The 18,202-nt window shown below is 29.4% G+C and overlaps 1 protein-coding gene across 5 annotated transcripts; it reads right to left on the bottom strand.

Moving 5' to 3' along the window:
- Window positions 1–636: 636 nt before the first annotated feature.
- Window positions 637–7,227, bottom strand: LOC145938818 (alpha-tocopherol transfer protein). Of its 5 annotated transcripts, none has more exons than XM_083042598.1 (7): window positions 6,888–7,227; window positions 4,193–4,442; window positions 2,716–2,807; window positions 1,873–2,118; window positions 1,524–1,718; window positions 1,190–1,361; window positions 637–1,041 (listed from the first exon to the last, which is right to left on the bottom strand). In XM_083042598.1, the coding sequence occupies exons 2-7, from the start codon at window positions 4,419–4,421 to the stop codon at window positions 998–1,000; spliced, it is 978 nt and encodes a 325-aa protein (XP_082898724.1). In that variant the 5' UTR covers window positions 4,422–4,442; window positions 6,888–7,227; the 3' UTR covers window positions 637–997. The 5 variants fall into 5 exon arrangements, with proteins under 5 accessions (XP_082898724.1, XP_082898727.1, XP_082898722.1 ...); XM_083042601.1 differs by having other exon boundaries at window positions 637–1,054; window positions 6,892–7,227; XM_083042596.1 differs by having other exon boundaries at window positions 6,892–7,225.
- Window positions 7,228–18,202: the final 10,975 nt, after the last annotated feature.

Genomic DNA, 18,202 nt, shown 5'->3' with positions numbered 1-18,202 from the left:
TAGTATATTTCTTGTACTTTCTTTACAATTTTGATACTACAAGAATTACGATCTATTAATAGATATCTGTGATCTCATCTGAGATACATAGTCTCTATAATCATGTGTGATTAGATTATTATACATTCCATAGAATTTGTATACAGTAAACACACACCAATGATTTTAGAATAATTATTTAATTTATGGAGGTAGAATAATCTTTCAATTTAAAAGTTTCACATTTTTAAATATTTTTTTGCGTATGAGAGATATTGAGAAATGTGGTATTTTTGTGATTTAGCGCGAGAGAGATACAATTTTGCTATTTATTTAAAGTCATATACAAATTGATGTTCTTAAATAATTATGCATTTGGTATATAATTTTTCGGTTATAAAAATAAATTTATATTAAAAAAAAATTATTATTTTGACTTAATCTGTATATAATATATGTAATATAATCTATGTAATAGTTATGCACATGTAAATATTCAATATATATATATATATATATATATATATATATATCTCATGTGTGTTAGTTTATAATATAAAGTTATATACTGACGGTATTAATGAAAAGTATTAGAACTGCATTCTTAAACACTTATATAAATATACTATAAAGGAAATATCATAATTCTCATTCACGTAAATTTTATTATATTTATTTAATATTATAGTTAATATTCCATCGAAATACATATGTAAATAATCTTTGGAAAGATAAAATTTGTAATTATACAAATAATACTTTTAAAAAATTATAATTTTGTAAGTCGCAATATTTTTTATTGATGCCATCAATATACATATATTAATATATAACCTACTATATCTTTAAAAGTAAATCTGTTTTTAATAGATATATTTTTTTATAGGACACTTAGCCTCCTTTTCGTGTAATTTTATGCCAGCAATTTGTTATTGCAACTTTAAGCATATAATTGCTAGTCATAATTCTAATGATGATGATTAGTGATGATAACGCACAAACTGACTTATTAAAGCGATCATTTTATGTTATTATCTGTTTTGTATCCGCAACGTTGATCAGCTGAAAGCAAACACTGATTTTTTTTTAATAACATGAAGTGTGCATAAAATTAATTGATTTTAATTATAATCATGGTTCAAATCGATACACATTTTTTATCATTAAAATTTAAATTACGAATAAATCGCTAGTTATGTAAAATACCTACCTTCCAAAACGGATTCACATAAAACTATACTTTGCCAAAATGTCACACCGAATGGTCCATCGGGCATTTCTAATTCGCCCCCGTGTCTCTTAAGTAGTGCTTTCTTATCTATAAAAGTCATTAAATTCTCCCAGTTTGTCCCGTGGAAATGAAGTCGTTTACGAATCTTTTCCTACAAATAATAGCACATATTTTTATTTCCTTTTTCTCATAAATATTTTATAGTTAAACATTTTTTTATATAATATTTAATTTATTGGAAAATTATCCCATACGAAACTTATATAATTATAAGACAAATTATATTAAATTATAGTCGGCTAAAATTGTGTACCTCTAGAAATGGTTTGAAAATTGCGAATGCCATGTTGAAGAAAAAGGATTGCTTTACAATATGGATACTTTTAAGGCGAAGGGGCAAACACTTTTGTATAAAATCGATCAACATTTTGGCGAAACTCGGAGTTAGATACGTCACATGTGACAGAGATAAACCCTCCACATCTAAGATGATTTGACTACCCGCGATCTGAGAAACAGAATAAAATTCAGCAGTTAAATCATTTTCAGCGATCCTTGCGAAAATTTATCGACATACTTAAGGTTAATTCTAAATATTTATTTATACATATAGATACCATCATTTTTATCTCGAATAAAAATAATATTTTTCGATGCCAAACCTGAGTCTTAGGTTCTCCCATTGCAATGTACAACATAAGTATCAAGCCTCTAAAGAACGCATTGAGTGACACTTCCTTTGGATTCCATCGTTTGCCGGCCTCGACTACTAATATTCTACTTCCGTCTTTAGCACGAAACGGCAATGGATAAATCAAATTGGCGCAAAATGCCGCCTTCTCTTTACTAGGTAATAAATCGGTATATATATGCGGATAATATTGGCGAAACCGATAGTATCGTTTCATCTGTCAAGCAATACAAAGAATTGAGTAATTTAATATCAAATACAAAGTGTGAATTGAAACGATTTCTTTGGCTAATCTAGAGATGATGCTTCCTCAGCAAAAATGTCGAGGAGGATTATTACTTATTGTTAGCATACTTTGCTAATTTCTATATTATAATATGGAATATAGAATTTAATAAAATATAGAGTTTTAAATTCGTTTTTAAATTTAAACGAAACTGTTATTAATATTCTAAGATTGATTAAAAATTATTTTCTTATCAGTTTTCTCTTTTAAAATTTAATTTTTTTTAAATTCCTATTTAATCATTAATTAAGAGCAAACTATAGCTAATTTGACACATTTTGTTAAGCAAAAACTATTCCCAATATTAAGTTAGCCACAATTCGTACGAAATTTTAAATAATAGGTATAATAATATTTCACATTTAAATTATACACAATTAATTTTATATAAACATGTGAAACAATGATATTAATTGGAGATATTTATAATATTATTTTAAAGTAAGATTCATTAATAATGTTAATGATAATTTTATACAAGATTAATAATGTTAATGATAATTTTATACAAGAAATGTTCTGACTTACAAGCGAAAAAGCGCTTTTCGCATAATACTTGCATGGTCGCAAGAACATTTGAAGAAACTCTTCTTCATTCGGTAGATTTATATCAGGTTCCCCTAACAAAATATAAATAAGTTGACACAATTTCAATGTATTGTTGCTATCGGTATTAAACATTAAGAAAAATATATGAATATTTGTGTGTACGATTTTAATAATAATATTAACAAAAAAATAATTTTAAACATCGATAGTTTAAATCGTGCAGATATTTTGTATGATTTATGAGAAAGAGAATAATGTGTGAGAACAATCGATATCAGTTACCTATAAAATAATCTTATTTTTTTACAACTACGAATGAGAAATAATTTATAAGCAATAATAAAAATACACGATTTTATCGTACAAAATCTCTAATAACAGCGCAAACTACAAGCACTCATACTTCCATGAAACTTATTTCGTTATGCTATCATAATCACAAATTATTAGTCAATTTTATATGTAAATGACGATTACATAAAACATCTAGTTTTATGGTAATTGAAGAGCGATAAAGCAAAAATTTCCATCTCCGTACTTCACATATCCCGGTTAATAGTAATCAATTGTATATTTCGAAAAAATTGCGCACTCTCCTTTTCACGATGAAAGGCAGAAAAATGTTGGAAATCATCGCGATGCAAGAGCGAGCAGCTTTCATTTTCACTCGATTCACACGAACGTAATTAAATTCATATGTTACATTGGGTACTTTTGCCATCGTTAAATTGAGCGTTGCATTACATTAGTAGTTAGCGTGCAAATAGCGCGCAAAAAGTGATCTTCATTCTAGAAGTACTCTTTAATCTGACATGGTTCAAGCTAATGTTCTTTTAGATAAAAAAAATTAATCGATCGTTGTTCTATGATTTGAACGATTTTCTATAAACAGATCTATATATTTGAGCCATATTATAAATATATGGAATACAGGAACTGTACTGTGTGTGCTTTATTGCAGATTATATAAAAGGGAAAGTTTTCTTGTTCCATTTGTCATCGCTTCTTTTTGCGAATCATTCCTTTTCATTTTCTCTTTAAAATCTGTGCAATCGTGAAACCTAGTAACGTTATTGGTTATATAATCATGTTTTTTTTTTAATTAAATAAAACAAAAAAAACTTTGCGAGATATAAATATATTGCTAGAAAGGGAAAAAAATCTTGAGATCAACAACTTGAACAAAAAAAACACTTTTCCTTTCAATTCGCTTTCATTTTCAATCTGCAACGTGATGAAACCGGTTGGAGAACGAGAACAACGATACAGAGAAAGATGTTGGGAAAAAGTAATGTCAAGGACATTGAGTAGATGAACAACTCTCTACAATTTATCGTGCAGCAGAAACTACTTTAGTGAATCCCAACACAAACTAATCATATTTCCCCTTCTCGTTCCTCGTTCGAGGCACCGATAGAGTAGAGTGATGTTTTTTTCACGATTGACCTTGCTTTACCTGCAATCAATTGCCGCAACTCCGTGCAACTCTCGGCGATGATTTCCGGCGTCTCTCGCAAGTCGTTCTTGGCTTTTTGAATAAAGAATTCGTCGATACCATCCATCTCAAAGTTAAGTTGGTGTTCACCAAACATAATTTTCGGCCCATTTTCTTGCCAGTTTCGAAAGATATCTTCCTTGCACGGGTATTCCAACTTTTTGTCCTCGATAATCGCGGATGATGCCATCGTATCCGTCACAACGAATATCTGTTGGATAATCGTAGCCCGAATTATCATACGGCAATGACACAAAATACTTTATTGATGCACTCGACGCGACGTACGTGATGTCAATTGTACATTTCGACATAGAAATAGAAATGACTCCGATAAATTCGTGATGAGGAATGAGAAATCGGTCTCGTATATTTTATTTTGTGTCGGTCGAAAATGTATATTCGTCACTTGATTATAGAAGCGGATGCGTGCCTACATGTACATGTGTGTGTGTGTAGGAAGAATTTGCATTCAACATGAGCGAAGTGCAATACACAGTTAAGTATATTATACGCGTTCATCCTGAAACTGCTGTGAGAATCTCGCAACGAGATAACGGTCAGAGAAGATTCTACAGAGGTTCCCACATCTTTTGTGTACAAAACTGTTGCCTTCTATTAGTTCAGTAACAACCTTTTTTTATTCGTGACTTAAAAGTAGCATAAAAATTTATATGAATTTTTTTATTACCGGAGAACACATTTGAAGATTGAGCGCAATTTTATATTCTTTTAATTTATCATGCAAAGTTTGATATTACTTCGTGAGAAACAATAAAACTTGTGCGTGTTGTGTGTGTATATACACACAAAAATTTGTTACATTTTACTTTGCGTACATTGATTTAGTTTTTTCTTATTTCATATTTTTCTATTATTATACATGTCAGAGTGCCAAGAATGAATCGCAAATAATTGGTTATCAACATTTTAATTAAGTTTCATCTTTCTGCCAAACGCACTTCCGAACTTATATAAGATAAAACATTCATTTTTGGTTCTAATACGACAGCCGTTGCGCAGTGCATAATATTAATGCTTATTCATGATTCATTTTGACAATTTAATCTTGGGACAAAAATATCAATTGCTCATCTTGTTTATTTCATCTTTACTGGCTATAAATATTACCGATAAATATAATATTTTAGAGAAATAATTTTGTACCATTATCATCAATCTCTACATAGTATTAAATTTGATAATACTGATGAATCATTAATATGTTTGACACTATAACATGTATCGCAAATCTTTTTTTTTTTTTTTTAGCTTTTTTTAAATTTATTTTTTGTATAGAGATCTGTACATTATTGCCTCTGCCAAGGTTTCTTATGAAACGATTATATTTTTTTATTGTTATTATTATAAGTAAATGTATTGCGTAAAAAAATAAAAACAAGTCTATATATTTCCTACTTACTAACCTACTGTAAATTATAAATAAATTGTTTATCATATTTTTTGCAGTTATTACACACATATAAATGATATTTAAGTGCAGTTAATCATTGAAATTGAAAATCTAGCGCAAAGTACTTTATAAGAATAAAAGAAACTGAAAAAGAACTATAAAAAACTAAAGAGAATTAAATCCAAAAAAATCTCATGTTGATCAAATTATAAAAATTATTAAAAATTGATTGTGAAAACTGTTAGTGAATTGTCTTTAATATTAGACGAATGCAAGAAATTTAATTTGAGATTTAATTAAATGTTATCTAAGATTGAAAATAGGACGATTTCAGTCCGATTTTCATACATATTCGAAAATTAATAATAATTGAATTTTTACAAAAGATAATTTTTACAAAGATAATAAAAAAAAATTTTCTTGAAGGGTAAATCTTACGAAACATTCTCTATATAATTATGCAAAATAAATATGTATTTGTGGTTTATGCATACCTGCTTTAATGTAACTTATCTATTGTGTCGCATAATCCATTGTTTTACTGAAGTATATACAAAAAGTATAATAAAGGTTTTACGTAAGAAATATCGTCAATGTTTTGAACAAAATTTAAAACATTCTTGATGGATATCTTTTTTGTGTAATATTATATTACGTATTCACTAATTATTATACACATATTAATGCTTATATTAAAAATTAAATTATATTAAAAAATGCAATTATTATGCATGTATTAAAAATTTTCTGCAGTCTTTTGTACGGGTCTTTTTTACTATCCCTTACTCTTTAATATTATACATCACATAATAAGATGCAATATACATATATAAAAGAGAGAGACTAAGATTAACTCTAAATAAAATTTCTTTAGAAAAAGTTATGTTACTTTATAAAATGTACTTAGATAAATTTTAAATTATATCACCTTTTTTAAATCATTACTGAAAAACTGTAAATTTTATATATATAATACGTAATATAAATAATATTTTATAATAAATCATATGTACTCAGATAAAATAAGCTTCACTTGAAATTAAAATGATTACTACATGTAATCATTGCTATCTGGGTTGCTTCTATATTTTATAAAATGTAAAACGTCTTTTCAAGTCCTTTAAAATTTGAAAAAATAAAAAAGAGAATCTTTCTAGAAATTGCAACTAATTGTAAATAAGAAATAGATTTTATTAGTATAAATCAATTATCATATAATGCAAATATTCACTAGAATTATACCTACGAATTATAACGATCTTGCAGAGATCGAAGTTTCAAATCTTCACCACAAATTAGTTTTTTTTGCGTATCACTATATCATGTGTCTGACATCACATTGAAATTTTAGCTTTTTAGTCACAATCGATTATTGCAATTCAAGGATTCATTCACTAATCCTTCTCTTTTTTTTCTTTTTTTCACTCGAATAAACTTACGGAAGTAACGCAATCACGGAAAATATAAATAAAATGTAGAAAGTAAAATAAAAGAATAGATCACAGTTTTGTTTTCCTCGGAAGGATTGACCAGATTACTACTGTAGTGCTCGAATTGCTGATGAGAACTGTGTCCAGACAATCCAGTTAGGATGGTTCGAGAGCCATAGCTTCCCCCACTTTTACATGAACGTGACAATGCGAAACGTATGATCGTTTAGGACGATGCCAGCAGAACACAACTCGGAATAAACTAGATTGTGGAAAATAATAAGAACGCGAGCAATATATTTCTAAAAAATTTTGGTAGTAATTAAATTAATTTTGCTATTAATTATGTCTCGTAAAATAAAATCTTATCCATTTAATATTCAAATACAGATTCGTAAAAATTCACAAAACAATTTAAAATTATAAAATATTCAAATTTCATCCTTTAACAGGTCGAAAAGTAAAACAGTCGCTTGGTTAATTTGCACTGCAAAAATACTGTTATTCGAATAGTTCAGACATCAAGAAAAATTTAAGCAAAAACAGTATTTATTATAAATGGGAATAATTAATTAATTTTCTTACGGTACATTTTACTTTCAGATTCAAATTTTTCGAATTTATTTTCAAGCCCAAAATCCGAACAACTTAAAGTATTAGTTAAAAATTCGAATTGCTTTTGATCGGCAAAAGAAACTCGAGTTTGAATAATCAAATATAAAATCGCGAAAAAGAAAATAACTCTAAAATCTACTATATAGAATTTATTGTATATGAATTAGTACGCAATGTATATGACGATATACATATGAAATATTGATGGAGATATGATGCAATATGAGCTGGATAATAGAATATTGATGGAGGTCTAGGTCAAAATTAACATTCTCGAATTTTTCAGTATCAGTAAAAAGATGCTAACTTTTTGAGTCGGATGCTAACAATATTTAAAATCATAGCAAAAATATATTTAACTTGCATTATAGAGTACTTGTATTATAGTATGAAAATTCTTCATAAATGCAATAAATAATTGTCATGGTTAAGATTAAAGTAATAAATCAACATAATTGCATTATACATTCATTATAATTTTACCGAGAGAGTATTTATTTTAATACTTTTTACGTATTATAATTGTAGTCGATAATTGGTGTGAGATAACTGGAACCAATTATTGCAGATATGCAGACGAACATACAAATTAAGATCAAACTAACTCTTACACCAGAGATAATTAGATAAGAGAGTTAAACAAACAAATACAAATTAAATTAGATTCTTTTAAGCAAGAGAGAATCGTATGATTTTAAATATTTATCTAAATAAAATAAGTAGGGCAAACAAAAGTCAAAAATTAACTTGTGGCACTTCGGATAATATTTACATAAATATAAAAGTTGCGTAGACTTACGAAACTCAAAATTAATGTCTTGTGTAATGTTTGCATTTTTGTTAATAAAATAGATTTCTTTAAAATTCACAACATTAAACTCTTTAAAGTTCACAATATTAAATATTAAATATGAATCTATAAGCCGACTAAATTGTCAATGCTGTAGTGACATAATTATGTGCATATATACAATACAGCTTTTTATTGAATATAATTCAGAAAGAATAAATAAACCAAATTTATTTGTCTTATTTATTAAAGAAAGTATTTATATATTATGTTTAGATATTTGTTTATTATAAATTCAAAAATTAAATAAAAAATTTAAAGATATATTTTTATTAATTAATTTAATATTGTTTAATTTATTATATACTTTTTAATCTTTTTACGTTTAATCTTTTACATTTATTGAACTTTTTACCTAGAAATATTAAACTGTCAAACAAAAATAGGCGGAGTGATGTATAAATATCCAGACGAAATACATTTGATTTGTAAATGTTTATCCCGGAAGTGGAAAGCATTAATGACCTAATGCAATTTGATATTTGAAATTCAAAAGTAAAGTTTCTGCCTTTTTGAAACAAAATTATATATTTGCATCCTCTATTTGTTATTTTCTCCTCCCTTTCTCTTTAACTCTCTCTCTTTCACTATTTCTTTCTTTTTCAATTTCTTTCTCTCTTTTTTTACTATTTAAAACAATAAGGAAAAATTCTCAAATATATTAATATCATATTTTTGTTACTTAATTTCTCGTAAATTTTCTTGCTATATTTTGTTTTGTAAAATTTTGATACACCTATCCGATATGTATTATATTTATCAGAAAATTTAATTGCTTATTGTAAATTTAAATTTTTACATAATTCTGTATTTACAATATATTATTCTGAAATCCATTATCTCGTAATTAAAATAGAAAATGATTTAATACGCACCAATATGATGCACAACAGCAGAGTTGTAGAATACTGTGTTAATCAATAAAATACAAACAAAATTGTATAAAATAACATTCAAAATAATTAATATTTTATAAGTAAATTAAATGTGAATTAAATTTATTACACACAATAAAAATGCACTCACTGTCGCTTAAAAAATTAATTAAAATTATTAAAATAATACCACAGCACACATTAACTTTAATTTAAAAAATATTTAGACGTGACGCGTATATTATAACTGCGAAATACAGAAATAATCAAGCTGGAGGTAAATTGATAATGAAAATAAACTGAATGTATACCAAAAAGTAATTAAAATAATTAAAATGATCCCACATAATTTATTTTAATTATAAAAAGAATAATCAAATAATCAAGATGGAGTTAAATTTTTTATAAAAATGCATTCAATGTCGCCTAAAAAATTATTTAAAATTATTAAAACAATCCCACACCATATATTTTAATTATAAAAATATTTAGATGAGACCCATATCTTAAAATAAAATTAACCAAATAATGAAGCTGGAGTTTAATTTTTAATAAAAATGTACTCAATGTCGCCCAAAAAAGTAACTAAAATGATTCAAATAAATCTACATCATTTATTTAAATTATAAAAATATTTAGATGTGACCAATATAATAAAAAAGACGTAATCAAATAATGAAGCTGGAGTCAAATATTTAATAAAAATGCATTCAATGTCGCACAAAAAATTAAAATGATTAAAATTATCCCAGATTATATTTATTTTAATATAAAAATATTTAGATATGACCAATATTGTAAAAATGGAATAATTAAATAATGATTCTGGAAATACATTTTAATTAAAAGTGCACTCAATGTCGCTCAAATTAGTAATTAAAATGATCAAAATAATGCCACATCACATATATTTAAATTATATAGATATTCAGATGTGACCAATATAGTAAAAATTGAATAATTAAATAATAAAGCTGGAGTTAAATTTATGAAAAAATTGCACTCAATGTCGTCCAAAAAAGTAATTAAAATAATTACAATTATCTCACGTCACATATATTTAAAACTTTTTCATTTAATATACGAAAAATAAAGATACGCCGCATAGGGTCCGCGGCAATAAAGTATCGATTTTTAATATAATATTTCAAGACGAGCGAAAAATTCATCAATTATACATTTTAATAGTACATTGATTGCAGAATCTTTCGGTACCAAGCAGATACCAGCGTACAAACTTTTTCATTTAATATACAAAAAAATAAAAGGATGCGCCGCATAGGATACGCGACAAAAAAGTATTGATTTTTAATATTTTAAGGCGAGCCAAAAATTCATCGATTATACATCTCAATAGTACATGGATTGCAGAATCTTTCGGTACCAAGCAGAGACCAGCGTACAAACTCTTTCATTTAATATACGTAAAATAAGCATGCTCCGCATAGGGTCCGCGGCGACATTATAACGATATTTAATATTTTAAGGCGAGCCAAAAATTCATCGATTATACATTTCAATAGTACATTGATTGCAGAATTATTTGGTACCAAACAGACATCAGCGTACAAACTCTTTCATTTAATATACGTAAAATAAGCATGCGCCGCATGGGGTCCGCGACAAAAAAGTATTGATTTTTAATATTTTAAGACGAGCCAAAAATTCATCGATTATACATTTCAATAGTACATTTATTGCAGAATCTTTTGGTACCAAGCAGAGACCAGCGTACAAACTCTTTCATTTAATATACGTAAAATAAGCATTCGCCACTTAGGGTCCGCGACAAAAAAGTATCGATTTATAATATTTTAAGACGAGCCAAAAATTCATCGATTATACATTTTAATAGTACATTTATTGCAGAATCTTTTGGTACCAAACAGACATCAGCGTACAAACTTTTTCATTCAATTTACGAAAAATAAGGATGCGCCGCATAGAGTCTGCGGAATAAAAGTATTGATTTTTAATATTTTAAGACGAGCCAAAAATTCATCGATTATACATTTCAATAGTACATTGATTGCAGAATCTTCTGGAACCAAGCAGACACCAGCGTACAAATTCTTTCATTTAATATACGTAAAATAAGCATGCGCCGCATTGGGTCTGCGGCAAAAAAGTATTGATTTTTAATATTTTAAGACGAGCCAAAAATTCATCGATTATACATTTCTATAGTACATTTATTGCAGAATCTTTTGGTACCAAGCAGACACCAGCGTACATACTCTTTCATTTAATATACGTAAAATAAGCATGCGCCGCTTAGGGTCCGCGACAAAAACGTATCGATTTTTAATATTTTAAGGCGAGCCAAAAATTCATCGATTATACATTTCAATAGTACATTGATTGCAGAATCTTTTGGTACCAAACAGACATCAGCGTACAAACTTTTTCATTCAATTTACGAAAAAAAGGATGCGCCGCATAGGGTCCGCTGCAAAAAAGTATTGATTTTTAATATTTTAAGACGAGCCAAAAATTCATCGATTATACATTTTAATAGTACATTTATTGCAGAATCTTTTGGTACCAAACAGACACCAGCGTACAAACTCTTTCATTTAAAATACGTAAAATGGGCATGAGCCGCATAGGGTCCGCGAAAAAAAAGTATCGATTTTTAATATTTTGAGGCGAGCCAAAAATTCATCGATTATACATTTCAATAGTACATTTATTGCAGAATCATTTGGTACCAAGCAGACACCAGCGTACAAACTCTTTCATTTAATTTACGTAAAATAAGCATGCGCCGCATGGGGTCCGCGACAAAAACGTTTCGATTTTTAATATTTTAAGGCGAGCCAAAAATTCATCGATTATACATTTCAATAGTACATTCATTGCAGAATCTTTTGCTACCAAGCAGAGACCAGCGTACAAACTCTTTCATTAAATATACGTAAAATAAACATGCGCCGCTTAGGGTCCGCGACAAAAAAGTATCGATTTATAATATTTTAAGACGAGCCAAAAATTCATCGATTATACATTTTAATAGTACATTTATTGCAGAATCATTTGGTACCAAGCAGACACCAGCGTACAAACTCTTTCATTTAATTTACGTAAAATAAACATGCGCCGCATGGGGTCCGCGACAAAAACGTTTCGATTTTTAATATTTTAAGGCGAGCCAAAAATTCATCGATTATACATTTCAATAGTACATTCATTGCAGAATCTTTTGGTACCAAGCAGAGACCAGCGTACAAACTCTTTCATTTAATATACGTAAAATAAACATGCGCCGCATGGGGTCCGCGACAAAAAAGTATTGATTTTTAATATTTTAAGACGAGCCAAAAATTCATCGATTATACATTTCAATAGTACATTTATTGCAGAATCTTTTGGTACCAAGCAGAGACCAGCGTACAAACTCTTTCATTTAATATACGTAAAATAAGCATTCGCCACTTAGGGTCCGCGACAAAAAAGTATCGATTTATAATATTTTAAGACGAGCCAAAAATTCATCGATTATACATTTTAATAGTACATTTATTGCAGAATCTTTTGGTACCAAACAGACATCAGCGTACAAACTTTTTCATTCAATTTACGAAAAATAAGGATGCGCCGCATAGAGTCTGCGGAATAAAAGTATTGATTTTTAATATTTTAAGACGAGCCAAAAATTCATCGATTATACATTTCAATAGTACATTGATTGCAGAATCTTCTGGAACCAAGCAGACACCAGCGTACAAATTCTTTCATTTAATATACGTAAAATAAGCATGCGCCGCATTGGGTCTGCGGCAAAAAAGTATTGATTTTTAATATTTTAAGACGAGCCAAAAATTCATCGATTATACATTTCTATAGTACATTTATTGCAGAATCTTTTGGTACCAAGCAGACACCAGCGTACATACTCTTTCATTTAATATACGTAAAATAAGCATGCGCCGCTTAGGGTCCGCGACAAAAACGTATCGATTTTTAATATTTTAAGGCGAGCCAAAAATTCATCGATTATACATTTCAATAGTACATTGATTGCAGAATCTTTTGGTACCAAACAGACATCAGCGTACAAACTTTTTCATTCAATTTACGAAAAAAAGGATGCGCCGCATAGGGTCCGCTGCAAAAAAGTATTGATTTTTAATATTTTAAGACGAGCCAAAAATTCATCGATTATACATTTTAATAGTACATTTATTGCAGAATCTTTTGGTACCAAGCAGACACCAGCGTACAAACTCTTTCATTTAATATACGTAAAATAAGCATGCGCCGTATAGGGTCCGCGACAAAAAAGTATTGATTTTTAATATTTTAAGACGAGCCATAAATTCATCGATTATACATTTCAATAGTACATTGATTGCAGAATTATTTGGTACCAAACAGACATCAGCGTACAAACTTTTTCATTCAATTTACGAAAAATAAGGATGCGCCGCATAGAGTCCGCGGCATAAAAGTATTGATTTTTAATATTTTAAGACGAGCCAAAAATTCATCGATTATACATTTTAATAGTACATTTATTGCAGAATCTTTTGGTACCAAGCAGACACCAGTGTACAAACTCTTTCATTTAATATACGTAAAATAAGCATGCGCCGCTTAGGGTCCGCGACAAAAAAGTATCGATTTATAATATTTTAAGGCGAGCCAAAAATTCATCGTTTATACATTTCAACAGTACATTGATTGCAGAATCTTTTGGTACCAAGCAGACACCAGCGTACAAACTCTTTCATTTAATATACGTAAAATAAGCATGCGCCGTATAGGGTCCGCGACAAAAAAGTATTGATTTTTAATATTTTAAGACGAGCCAAAAATTCATCGATTATACATTTCAATAGTACATTGATTGCATAATCTTTTGGTACCAAGCAGACACCAGCGTACAAACTCTTTCATTTAATATACGTAAAATAAGCATGCGCCGCATAGGGTACGCGACAAAAAGTATGGTTTTTTAATATTTTAAGGCGAGCCAAAAATTCATCGATTATACATTTTAATAGTACATTTATTGCAGAATCTTTTGGTACCAAACAGAGACCAGCGTACAAACTCTTTCATTTAATTTACGTAAAATAAGCATGCGCCGCATGGGGTCCGCGACAAAAACGTTTCGATTTTTAATATTTTAAGGCTAGCCAAAAATTCATCGATTATACATTTCAATAGTACATTTATTGCAGAATCTTTTGGTACCTAGCAGAGACCTGCGTACAAATTCTTTCATTTAATATACGTAAAATAAACATGCGCCGCTTAGGGTCCGCGACAAAAAGTATCGATTTATAATATTTTAAGACGAGCTAAAAATTCATCGATTATACATTATAATAGTACATTTATTGCAGAATCTTTTGGTACCAAGCAGACACCAGCGTACAAACTCTTTCATTTAATATACGTAAAATAAGCATGCGCCGTATAGGGTCCGCGACAAAAAAGTATTGATTTTTAATATTTTAAGACGAGCCAAAAATTCATCGATTTTACACTTTAATAGTACATTTATTGCAGAATCTTTTGGTACCAAGCAGACACCAGCGTACAAACTCTTTCATTGAATATACGTAAAATAAGCATGCGCCGTATAGGGTCCGCGACATAAAGTATCGATTTATAATATTTTAAGACGAGCCAAAAATTCATCGATTATACATTTTAATAGTACATTTATTGCATAATCTTTTGGTACCAAGCAGACACCAGCGTACAAACTCTTTCATTTAATATACGTAAAATAAGCATGCGCCGCATAGGGTCCGCGACAAAATAGTATCAATTTTTAATATTTTAAGGCGAACCAAAATTTCATCAATTATACATTTCAATAGTACATTGATTGCAGAATTATTTGGTACCAAACAGACATCAGCGTACAAACTTTTTCATTCAATTTACGAAAAATAAGGATGCGCCGCATAGAGTTCGCGGCATAAAAGTATTGATTTTTAATATTTAAAGACGAGCCAAAAATTCATCGATTATACACTTTAATAGTACATTTATTGCAGAATCTTTTGGTACCAAGCAGACACCAGCGTACAAACTCTTTCATTTAATATACGTAAAATAAGCATGCGCCGCATGGGGTCCGCGACAAAAACGTTTCGATTTTTAATATTTTAAGGCGAGCCAAAAATTCATTGATTATACATTTCAATAGTACATTTATTGCAGAATCTTTTGGTACCAAGCAGAGACCAGCGTACAAACTCTTTCATTTAATATACGTAAAATAAGCATGCGCCGCATTGGGTCTGCGGCAAAAAAGTATTGATTTTTAATATTTTAAGACGAGCCAAAAATTCATCGATTATACATTTTAATAGTACATTTATTGCATAATCTTTTGGTACCAAGCAGACACCAGCGTACAAACTCTTTCATTTAATATACGTAAAATAAGCATGCGCCGCATAGGGTCCGCGACAAAAAAGTATCAATTTTTAATATTTTAAGGCGAACCAAAAATTCATCAATTATACATTTCAATAGTACATTTATTGCAGAATTATTTGGTACCAAACAGACATCAGCGTACAAACTTTTTCATTCAATTTACGAAAAATATGGATGCGCCGCATAGAGTTCGCGGCATAAAAGTATTGATTTTTAATATTTAAAGACGAGCCAAAAATTCATCGATTATACACTTTAATAGTACATTTATTGCAGAATCTTTTGGTACCAAGCAGACACCAGCGTACAAACTCTTTCATTTAATATACGTAAAATAAGCATGCGCCGCATGGGGTCCGCGACAAAAACGTTTCGATTTTTAATATTTTAAGGCGAGCCAAAAATTCATTGATTATACATTTCAATAGTACATTTATTGCAGAATCTTTTGGTACCAAGCAGAGACCAGCGTACAAACTCTTTCATTTAATATACGTAAAATAAGCATGCGCCGCTTAGGGTCCGCGACAAAAAAGTATCGATTTATAATATTTTAAGACGAGCCAAAAATTCATCGATTATACATTTCAATAGTACATTGATTGCATAATCTTTTGGTACCAAGCAGACACCAGCGTACAAACTCTTTCATTGAATATACGTAAAATAAGCATGCGCCGCATAGGATAGGCGACAAAAAGTATGGTTTTTTAATATTTTAAGGCGAGCCAAAAATTCATCGATTATACATTTTAATAGTACATTTATTGCAGAATCTTTTGGTACCAAACAGAGACCAGCGTACAAACTCTTTCATTTAATTTACGTAAAATAAGCATGCGCCGCATGGGGTCCGCGACAAAAACGTTTCGATTTTTAATATTTTAAAGCGAGCCAAAAATTCATCGATTATACATTTTAATAGTACATTTATTGCAGAATCATTTGGTACCAAGCAGACACCAGCGTACAAACTCTTTCATTTAATTTACGTAAAATAAGCATGCGCCGCATGGGGTCCGCGACAAAAACGTTTCGATTTTTAATATTTTAAGGCGAGCCAAAAATTCATCGATTATACATTTCAATAGTACATTCATTGCAGAATCTTTTGCTACCAAGCAGAGACCAGCGTACAAACTCTTTCATTAAATATACGTAAAATAAACATGCGCCGCTTAGGGTCCGCGACAAAAAAGTATCGATTTATAATATTTTAAGACGAGCCAAAAATTCATCGATTATACATTTTAATAGTACATTTATTGCAGAATCATTTGGTACCAAGCAGACACCAGCGTACAAACTCTTTCATTTAATTTACGTAAAATAAACATGCGCCGCATGGGGTCCGCGACAAAAACGTTTCGATTTTTAATATTTTAAGGCGAGCCAAAAATTCATCGATTATACATTTCAATAGTACATTCATTGCAGAATCTTTTGGTACCAAGCAGAGACCAGCGTACAAACTCTTTCATTTAATATACGTAAAATAAACATGCGCCGCATGGGGTCCGCGACAAAAAAGTATTGATTTTTAATATTTTAAGACGAGCCAAAAATTCATCGATTATACATTTCAATAGTACATTTATTGCAGAATCTTTTGGTACCAAGCAGAGACCAGCGTACAAACTCTTTCATTTAATATACGTAAAATAAACATGCGCCGCATGGGGTCCGCGACAAAAAAGTATTGATTTTTAATATTTTAAGACGAGCCAAAAATTCATCGATTATACATTTCAATAGTACATTTATTGCAGAATCTTTTGGTACCGAGCAGAGACCAGCGTACAAACTCTTTCATTTAATATACGTAAAATAAGCATTCGCCGCTTAGGGTCCGCGACAAAAAAGTATCGATTTATAATATTTTAAGACGAGCCAAAAATTCATCGATTATACATTTTAATAGTACATTTATTGCAGAATCTTTTGGTACCAAACAGACATCAGCGTACAAACTTTTTCATTCAATTTACGAAAAATAAGGATGCGCCGCATAGAGTCTGCGGAATAAAAGTATTGATTTTTAATATTTTAAGACGAGCCAAAAATTCATCGATTATACATTTCAATAGTACATTGATTGCAGAATCTTCTGGAACCAAGCAGACACCAGCGTACAAATTCTTTCATTTAATATACGTAAAATAAGCATGCGCCGCATTGGGTCTGCGGCAAAAAAGTATTGATTTTTAATATTTTAAGACGAGCCAAAAATTCATCGATTATACATTTCTATAGTACATTTATTGCAGAATCTTTTGGTACCAAGCAGACACCAGCGTACATACTCTTTCATTTAATATACGTAAAATAAGCATGCGCCGCTTAGGGTCCGCGACAAAAACGTATCGATTTTTAATATTTTAAGGC

Source organism: Prenolepis imparis, unplaced genomic scaffold (assembly GCF_030444845.1).
Source record: "Prenolepis imparis isolate NDT839.2.m4 unplaced genomic scaffold, iyPreImpa1.0 SCAF_7, whole genome shotgun sequence".
Taxonomy (NCBI): Eukaryota; Metazoa; Arthropoda; class Insecta; order Hymenoptera; family Formicidae; genus Prenolepis; species Prenolepis imparis.
The sequence above is the reverse complement of the archived record's forward strand: the minus strand, read 5'-3'. Positions and strand labels throughout refer to the sequence as shown.